The sequence below is a fragment of the Pocillopora verrucosa genome, chromosome 7 (genome assembly GCF_036669915.1).
Source record: "Pocillopora verrucosa isolate sample1 chromosome 7, ASM3666991v2, whole genome shotgun sequence".
In the NCBI taxonomy this organism is placed as follows: Eukaryota; Metazoa; Cnidaria; class Anthozoa; order Scleractinia; family Pocilloporidae; genus Pocillopora; species Pocillopora verrucosa.
In genome coordinates, this window is record NC_089318.1 from 12,263,569 (window position 1) to 12,273,617 (window position 10,049).

The 10,049-nt window shown below is 37.8% G+C and overlaps 1 protein-coding gene across 2 annotated transcripts; it reads left to right on the forward strand.

The window, feature by feature from the left end:
* Window positions 1-1,699: 1,699 nt before the first annotated feature.
* On the forward strand, window positions 1,700-9,109 carry LOC131775772 (adrenocorticotropic hormone receptor). Of its 2 annotated transcripts, none has more exons than XM_059091893.2 (3): window positions 1,700-1,868; window positions 6,032-6,163; window positions 6,572-9,109. In XM_059091893.2, the coding sequence occupies exon 3, from the start codon at window positions 7,078-7,080 to the stop codon at window positions 8,179-8,181; it is 1,104 nt and encodes a 367-aa protein (XP_058947876.1). In that variant the 5' UTR covers window positions 1,700-1,868; window positions 6,032-6,163; window positions 6,572-7,077; the 3' UTR covers window positions 8,182-9,109. The 2 variants fall into 2 exon arrangements, with proteins under 2 accessions (XP_058947876.1, XP_066026138.1); XM_066170041.1 differs by having other exon boundaries at window positions 6,047-6,163.
* Window positions 9,110-10,049: the final 940 nt, after the last annotated feature.

Consider the following 10,049-nt stretch of genomic DNA (forward strand, 5'->3'; position numbering starts at 1 on the left):
CTAGAACCTTAGAAACTCTTTCCGGAGGCCATTTTCTACATTATCTACTCAGTTGATAAAATCAAATTATCTTGTTAAAATACCACGAGTACAAGCGGGTGGTATACCAAGGAATCACTGTGGCTTAGTGACCAGGGAAGGGGAAGGGGTTCTACCATACCGTTTTGTAGAAATTTGGGGCCATATCACCTTGTTTTCTTGTTAACAGAACTCATTCCGTTTGAGTCTCGTAAATCCAATCACAACAGTAATCACGACAGTCAATGAGAAGAAAGGAAACATCGTAAGGAACAACTGAGAAGTCGAAGCAAAAGCAAGCGAACTGTCTGAAGCGCCGGAATACGTATGTTAGTGGCCAACTTGCGTTTGGTTTTAGTTATGAATGTGGTTGGCCGAGAGGATGGTGCAAGTTTGAAGCAAAACCGAAGCAATCCCGGATTATTTTCGACACCCACTTGTAACTTGTCGTATGAAGTAACAATTTGTTCGAAAACGAGGGTTTCTCATGCGCCCTGGTACCTCCATATAGTTACATCCTTTTATCAATAAGTGTGTTTAGCTTCATTTTTTTTACACAATATTATAACCGCTTTGAATTTTTTAAGTTACTGGACAAAAAACCGTGTATTTACCCTCTAAACACCGCCTGGATTAAAAAATTTAACGAGTTTGTCAGTTTTTCAATTCTATCTTAAGATAATAACCACAGCAATGGATATCACTCGTTTTACATATTAATGAATTGTAATGATTTTTGTCCCTGATTCATCATCTCTCATCACAAAGTATGAGATATTAGAAGGAGGACATCCTACGTTTTTAGAGAGGAAATTGTAGGTGTTGAGATAATTTTAAATCTAATGTCAGCTGAAGTTTGCATTTTACACAACTGAGCACGTAGGCTGTTGTAAACATGTTTTTAATTAAAACGTCTTCAATTAAAATTTAGGCATTGTCTTCAAAGCAATTAGTTTTGTGTGGAGATAAGCTTCCGTACAAAACTAATGAGTTCCGTAGACATTATGTTCCTCAGCCGCGTTTCCGAACGCTGATAAATGATATGTACAATTAAAATCTCTTCTCAAAATTTAAAGGGTTTTGCAAATTTATTTTTCTTTAGGAAACTAATTCATTTTTTATCTTACAAGATACTACCAAGAATATTTAATATTATGATGAACAAAAACCCACCATGGAGACAGGCCCTCTTTTGAATCTTGAAAAAAAAACATATTGGAACCGCAAAAGAATAAATGGCCTCATAAGTTTGCGTTTTTAAGTCATTTTGAAATTTTCTGCATTAAAAGAGACTCAGAACTGTTCTTGTGTGTTGTTATTATGGTAACTTACATATGTTATGAACCGTATTCAAGATGGTGGCAAAAAATGATGCTTTTTAAAGTGACATATTTGCTTAATTATCTGCTGTGTTATTAGTTTTTATTACCGAGAGTCAAAAATACCTTGATTTGAGCGTGTGGTCGTTTTCGATATCATGAATCAAAAGTGATCGAGGTACAACGGTCAAGTCAATAAATCAAATGTTCACAACGAATAACTGATGTCTCTCTGTCATTTAGGTATGCAGGAGCCATTTCTGAGTCTTTCTTTAATCTTAGGTCTCCTTCAAGCTCGCTAGTGTATTGCAAATCAAAGGTTTTCAAAGCATATGTCGTTGGTCTGCAATGTATTCTGGGAAGTGTTATCGTGCCTCCTTTTGAAGTTCTGTCTTTGCCTTAATGTTCTGCTCAGTGAAGCATTGACTGGACCTGCAAGAACCATAAATGAAAAGAATTGTGGATAAAAGTCTACAGTTGAAATCTGGCTACCGTCTGATGTTTCTTATTGACAACGTTCACATCAGCTAGGTGAGCTAAGATAAGAACTATCTTCTAACACTGAATCTTTAAGTTGCTATTTATGTAATGTTTACAGTTTGTTTTTCAGCTTTATGTAGTTTAGAAACACCATTGGAGATCTTTTAAGCTAGCTTTTACTTTCAAAATATGACTCTAAACTTTGTCGAGCGTGGAAGCTTGTATCAATAAGTATTCAGACAAGAAAGACTGATTTAGGTTCTAAGGTGTGCTATTTCCATTACTGAACACCATCAACTTGTCAAATTCCGAACTCAACCGAAGGTCTCTTGACTGCATGCTTTTTATGTTTGTAAGTTTTTATTGTTTCTTTTCTCTTTTTTTCTTGTCACTCTCGAAAAGTCTTTGATTCCATATATTGGGCTACTCGCTTAACTTTGCGAGAAAAAGAATCTTCATGATTCGCATATGGAGTTCACAAAGACAAGTAGCATCTTATTAGAAAACGAAGTCCAAATCTTTCCTTTTCTCCATTTCGTGATGAAAATGAAATATGTACACCTGGATAAATATTTCGGTAGTTCGCTATTGAAGCTAAATTCACAACTGTTTTGTCAGGCAAGAAGTGATTGTTCGCTCGACCGACCCACAATTTGAATAAATGCAGAATAACATTTGAAGCGAACATTTTGAGCAAATGGCATGTTGAATATATGGGAAAAAATCCCCAAACAGCAATTGCTGAGACAGAATTAGATCCATAAACACTTAAGCATGCAAAAATCTAAATTGACCAACAGCAGTGAACGTTTTCGTTGTGTTTTATGACACAGTGCTTTTGCTCTACATAATAGTTTAGAAATGAATATCTTTTTTGAGAATTCTAAACTGTAATTTACTTGTCGCGGTAGGCGCTTGATTAACATCTGATCTACCAAGAGGACATTGCCTTGATGTTCTCTCGCAGTTAACAAATCTTTTTTCTCACTGTTGACAATTTCATAAACATATGCGTGGGATGAATGAATATTCAATACATGAACCGAAGTCAAAATATAACTTCTTTTCGAAATTTGCTATTTGTCGACAAATTGGTGTGGCTTAATATGGACTTAGCAGATAATGAAGTCTTCATTAAGTTTTGGCATCACACATTGAACGCTGACGCAAGCCGATGTGACCAAATCGATTAAAGCACTCCTCTAAAGTCGAATGATTTGGCGATTTTATCTCCTGAATGCAATTAAATGACAGTTTTTGACACATAAATCTCGTCATAGTGGGAACCTAAAGTAGGCGAAAAAGCAGTTTACACATTGCTGCCACATTGCTGTCATTTTCGTTGGTTCACAGGAAATGCATTACTAACGGAAAATGTGTTCCAAGGTAAAGCTGCGACATTTTCCCATCAAAAAGAGTAAGAGTTTAGCTTAACGTCGGCCCATTTGGTGAAAAAGCGATATCGACGCCGGTGTCTTGTACAAATTTTAGGAAACTGCTGTGACCAAACTTAGTTTTGTCTCTCTTTATTTGATAAATTTAACATGTGCTTTTCACTTTCTTCTAGCTTCGCTCCTGTTCACGCTCCTGCACTGCGCTCTTTTATAATGGTTTTCTTTTGGTACACGCGTTAAGGCCATTTTGAAATTTCCCAGATTTGGAGGCAATTTTCACCTTTTAGTTGTTATATCGAAGCGAGACAGAAGTTTCGTATAAGGATTCGAGGGCTCTTATAGTGTTTATATTATATTATCAATTCCGGTCCTAAAACCTTCGATGGTTCGAACAATCGTGATGAGTCTCTAGACCCATTCAGCCACACGTTAACGAATAATTGATCAATATTCGTGCTATCTGTGAGAAAAAAACAGAAATTAATCAATTTTTTAACATGTTCATTTTAAGCTATATCTTTACAATGAACGCAAAATCGGCCCAAATTTCGTTAGTTAGTTGCTCCACACTGAAACACCTTCAATTTGTAATGAAATTAATGTGTACGAACAATCCAATTTTCGCTTAAAGAAGAGAGAGGAAACAGTCAAAAGCCAGAATCAAATGAAGTCCATATGGGTGACTAATTCATATTGCAGCCTGAGCTTTTCCTGGTTTTTGAAACATGTAGTGACTAGCAGTCTTTGTTAAAACTGATGTATGGGACTAGAAAGTCCTTCAGGAAACAAAGTATACACCGTGTTGTGGAGTCAGGTGTTAAGTTTCTTGCTGAATGTAAGGGACTGCACAGTTTTTTACTGCAAGGTGGGGCGATTGGGTTGCTGAAATTTAATTTCCCTTTACATAATTTCCAGTGGCCCTGTTGTTATCACTGCATAAGATAATGTGCCATTCTCCCGCCCCCCTCCCTCCAAGAGCAACTTGTTGTTGGTCCCTTTAGTGCTGCTTTCTCTGTAGAAAGGAAAATAGAGAGCACCAAAAAACCCTACATCTCAGAAATGTTTGGAGAATTTTATACAGCACCTCATTTTCAGGTTCACAAAACGGTATGACCCCATCTCCATTTGCGCTTACCCAACCCCTGCCCCCGACCGTTCCTTAGTAACAAAACACACTAAATCCGGTTGGAATTAAAAGAAAAGAAGATAGAAAAACAGAAGAGCATAGGGGTGAACAGCACCGCTGCAAGGGATGCAAGGGATAGCACCGGACAGAGAAATGACCGAAAAAAAATCGAGTAAAGGGGAAAACAGTTTGAAAATAACAACAGAGATGGAATATACACTTACTGCCTTTCCCTTGCTCGGGTGCTCTACGTCACGAAAGCCCTCGGTTTCCATACTGCGTAACTCAAATGCCACAATTGTTCAATAAACGTCACGAGTTTTCTTTAAAATTTTGCGAAAAAAAATGATAATTCCAAATACGTTGAATCCGGTATAGTTTACTGATTTTCATTTTATTTTACGCACACACTTGATATTGCACGTAGTAGTTCTGAAATCAGAAACTACTTGAAAGCTTCTACTGTACAATATTGTGCCGAATGACAAACAGTTTCCGCTCGTGAAGTTACTTAGATATTGCTTTCAGTAAACGATTGACTCCGACTCGAATAACTTATGAGGTCTTTAAGCCTAAAAGTAAGTATGAGTGCGTGCGTCAAAAAAGCATATCCCTCGCTAATGCAAATTTATGGATGTCTAGGACTTCTTTCACGTCTTTTTCTCCTTCTTTTTAATCAGTTAGGAATTGTTTTCAGCCTTGTTCTCAGTGTAAATACCTTGTTTCATGTCGCAAACAGTGCCCGATGAACACGACAAACATTAAAAGAAGTCGACATCGCTTTCATTTTAAACACGTCTATTTGCAAAAAAGTGACGTTTAACCCGCTGACATGTATGAAAGTAGGTAAATTTCCCCTGGCCTTTAACACTGTTTTTAATCAAGTTAGGCATGCAATTTACGAATTCTTGTTTGTTCTGTAACACAGTGGACAGTAATTTTGCATAGAAATTATTTACAAACGTAGAATGGCAATTTAACCTAAGTACATCAGAAACGAAAATAGCAGAGAACCTTTCGAAAGTAAAATGAATGACTCGAAAAAACCATCTCATCGACAACTAAATAGAAACCTGAAAAATTTACAGTGTGGCTGGTGTTAATATAGCAAATCGATTGTTAATTGTTAACGCTCAGAGAAAATTATAGTTTCTCCCTCGGCATAATTTTATTGTTTCGTAGGATTTTCGAGATAAAGGAGTAAGGCTGTTCAAAATTTCGACTTAAGTGAGAACACCATCAAAAAATCTGTCAATGCTCTGATTTGCTGAAGCCAGATTACTTTCCTTCAGAAAAAACAAAGTTTTCACCTGAATGAGAAACAAGATATCAGGGAACCTTTGAAATTTGCGATCTTGATGGCACCTGTCATAAGTTGTATTCTTCAGTATTTTGATAAAGAGCGCTGCCACCGCCTTCGTTGACAGAAAAAATTTAATTCATTACCATTCAAAACTCTGTGCTTTCTTTTCAAACATGAATAGTGAAATGCCAATGGAACTTTGTTCACCAGCCTTTTAAAAATTGATGTTTATCACTTTATTTCGTTGCAAGACTTGAGTGGTCGTAAACCTAAACATCCAGCTGAACCAAGACTTTTTCTTTCTTGAGGAGTGGGGGAGGGAGTGATTTGTAATCGCCTGCTAAGTAAACTTTACGTGTATGTCGCATTGTTCATTGAACTTCCTCAGCAGACATTTTTATTCAAGGCTTAATCACGGAGGAAAAGGACTGATTTCTATTCAAACTACATCTCAATCACCTCATCGACATCTCAAGCCGGTAGAGAAGCATCTTGATTTTCCAATCCCTCTAACGTGAAAGTTGTAAGTATCACACAACTTCGCTTTCTATTTCAGTTTTAAAGGGTCCCAAATTTTCGTGCGTACGGGTGCAGTTAGCAACAGAGAAACGATTTATTGCCCTTCCTTCTTAAATCATTGCGTAATCAGTGTCGCGAACATCGTGCCCTTTATGACGATCATTTCTAAACGAATTATAGAGCAAATTCGAGTAAAGGTGTAGCATAAATAATTTTTATGCGAGTGAAACAAGTTTAGTCGGAGCGATATTGTTTATATACCCAACGTGTCATCTGGTCATGTTAAACATCATCAACCCCTTCCTTCGAAAAGAGAAACGCGCGACCGTTGGGTAACAGCAGGGAATCGAAAATAACTACTGTTTCATTCTAACTTCATTAAAAAACTTGATATTTCTCCGTTTTTTTTCAGACTTCTGTGAAAGGACGAGCTGTATTTAATAAAATTGACCGAACTCACGGAAGACCTACGTCATAGCTTCCAGTAGAAGACTTAAGTCACCCTCTATACACGTACATATTGTTTTCATTCCCAACGTCAGAGCACCTGCCATCGCACTTTGATCGACGATATTTAGTGAAGCGAAATTTGTCAGTTTTATTTGTTGAGGGAATATATTTCCCTCGGCGGCGCCATTAAAGTTCATTGCGCCTCGGGGATCAGACAGTGGAAACAATTATTCAGCTCTGTTGTTGATATAAAAACCCTGCAGGCCATTTAATAAGTATTGGCTGACATTGAATGACTCACTGGCAGGTGAACTAAACATGTTGGCGGAAAATATATTTTGATTGTCCTGGTCCTCTAAGATGAACAAGGTTGTTTTTCGACGGTGATTGGATCTTAAGCTATGACCAAGGATCTTTAGTTAATTTCATCATCTTCAGGGTCAAACTAGACTGAACTGCTGAGCAGTCATGAATGGTTCGCTTACGAACGTGTTTGAAAACGTAAGTGGAAATATTTCATTCATTTCCCCAGAAGTACGCCTGTACAGACAAGTAGAACTCGCTCTTGCCGTCATATTGTGCATCTTGTCGCCTATAACAGTTATATCCAACGCCCTTCTTCTCACAGCAATCTACAAAGATCCTCTGCGGTGTTTTCGCACACCGATGACATTTTTCATCGTGGGTCTCGCCATATCCGACCTGCTCGTGGGATTGACCGTCGAGCCATTTTTTGCAATTTTTTACGTAGTTGGTTTTTCCAACTTCAACGCAAGGCCTGGTGCAGTTTATGAGCTAATTCAAAGGATTGGCGGAATCATTTCTACTATAGCAATCAGCGTGTCATTTTTCGTGGTTCTCGCCTTGTCTGTTTGTCAATATGTAGCGGTCACATACCCACACAAATTCAAGGCCTTAGTGTCCAAAAATCGAGTTCTCTGCTCTCTTGCTGTGAGCAGTGTTTACATCACAGGCTTTTGCATGCTGCAGTTTACGGGAATAGAGCTGAACACATTTTTATTAATAGACCTTGTCATGCACCCTACTTTGTTTTCTATTGTCTTAATCGTTGTTCAGGTACTACTCTATACATCCTTTAACCGCCATCTCAAACGAAAATACACTCTCCGCAGAGCGGCCTCTGTGAACCAGTCTCTCAGAAGAGCAAATTCTTACAAGAAAAGACACAACGAACGCCAGTTTACCATCATGACATTTTATCTTACAGCCATCTTGTTAGTTTCGGCTTCGCTGCACAATATTGCTCTCTACATTTATCTTTTTAAGAAATCAAAAAACTTGGTTGAAAAAGTCAATATCCATATTTGTCTACGAGTCAGTGATCTAGCGCTTTTCATCAAAGTCGCCCTGGACATTTTTATTTATGCATGGAGGCTTCCCTCGTACAGGAGAGCTCTTAAGTGTACTTTATTTGGACGTCAGCGAGTGACGCGTGGCTCGTCTACGACTCTTCGTAAAACAAGCGATGCTCCGACTGTGATGGAAAATGGCCAGAAGGAGACTGGGACAGAAAATTCAACAATGCTGCAGCCGCTGGTAGCTTGTACATAGTTTTCCAATTCAAGGATGAAAGAACTGTGCTAACAATTTGCATTTCTGATTGAGCCCTTAAGGCATTGTGTTTACTGAGATAAATATTCCTTTCAGACAAGTCTTAACAAGGAAACTGAGCTATTGTGAATATTTGTGAATTTTCAGATTGTTCCTGTGGCTAAGTTTGAAAACCAGTTGTTAGGGGAACGCCCACAAAGGTTTGCTTATAGCTATATTAAAAAAAAAAACGATTTTAAAAGCGAAAGGCACTTTTTTGTAGATATAGCAGTTTACATGGAAAAGGTAATCAAGAAATAAGATGCAATAACGACAGTTGTCTAACTTTATCTCTCGACAAACAATTTAAATTTTCCGTCGAAAAAAGTACTCATCATTTTCTTCTACCTAGATATACAGTAGAAAATCATTTCTTTGTCTACAAATTTATACAAACGAAAGCTCATTTCCATAAAAAGAGAAGGCAGCGCAAGTCGCGCATAATAAAGACTAATCCAGTAGAAGTATTTTTTTCGTTATCCCTTGGAGTTTTCTACACAGCCGGAAAGTAACAAGGATAAAATATTGTCAAAAGATACTAGACACATCTTTTTGCACGTTAAGCATTCTTGTAGACAGGGAAAATGTGTTTAAAACTCGGTTTTAAGTTTTAGAGAGCTTCATAGATGATCAATTTGATTGACAATTCGTAATTATTGATTTTGATGCACTTAGACGAGCTACATTAAAATTGTTTTTCGTTTACAGAGGGACACCATTTGCCTAAATATCAACTGATTTAGCCTGCATTGAACTGAGATTCGCTCACAATCTTAAAATCAATACAGAAATACATTTAGGAGCCAGTAGATTGGGTGGATCTTCGGTGCTTATGTTTACCGATATTATTTGCGTCATGGAAATCTTTTGTTTCAGTCAATAAATTGTAAGTGCAATGAGCGTCTTGTTGAATATTCCTCACGATTATTGCGTCTCTTTTCGTAAAGGCTTTGTGTCTGCCTGTTCAATAATTAATTTTTTTTTCTAGTCTAGTCTAACCTCTGAGGGTAACTAGCATCTAATTCTCTCTTAAAAATGGTATCGCAAATTCATACATTAAGCTCATGGAAGTTAAGGAAATGATCATTAACTTGAAAGACTCTTGATTTTGATCTAAATTCTCCCTAACGGTGCCATGGGAAATCTTCAAATATTTACAATATAGGGGCCCCTTCTTTAATCTGGTTTCCTATGATTCCGTGCCCATTATTTGACAAAGACGTTCAATTAATATAGGATGTCACGCAACGCTTCCCCTCAGAGAAACTCTCTGGGTGGAGCGTTGCGTGACATCCCAAAGAACGGTTGCGAAGGAGACTATCGGTTTTCTGGCTTGTTACTGGGATACCTGTGGTAGCCCAGTCATAGAATGCCTTTGTTTTTTTGTCGTCTTTTTTTTTTTTTTTTTTTTTTTTCCTCCGCCACAAAATGGAAAAAGTGCGCAATAGTACCAAGTGGTCATTGGGCCATCAACACCATGACAACTAACTGTGATCCAATGAGGTGTTCACATGCTGATCACGCGTGTTATCTTGATGATGATTGGCGTTGTCATGTACGGACAGGGCCGAGTCACATGACGAACCATGAGAATTTTGCTCATAAAACTCTTTTGTCAGTCGTTTTGTATTTCAACGTGTTTGGATTACGATCACCTGGAGCATTATGGCGCAAACGCTCAAAATACTTACGGACGCACACACAAATCTTTTTTTTCGCGGCCAATCCACTCTGAAAGATATTATTGAGCAGTAATTTGGAACGGATCGAGTCGCCAACGCTTGAAAGCATTGAATGCCTTGTATGCCAAGTAGGCCAAGTAGGCCAAG

Excerpts from the sequence above, each read along its gene's own strand:
- LOC131775772 (XM_059091893.2), top strand. The coding sequence starts at position 7,078 with ATGAATGGTTCGCTTACGAACGTGTTTGAAAACGTAAGTGGAAATATT.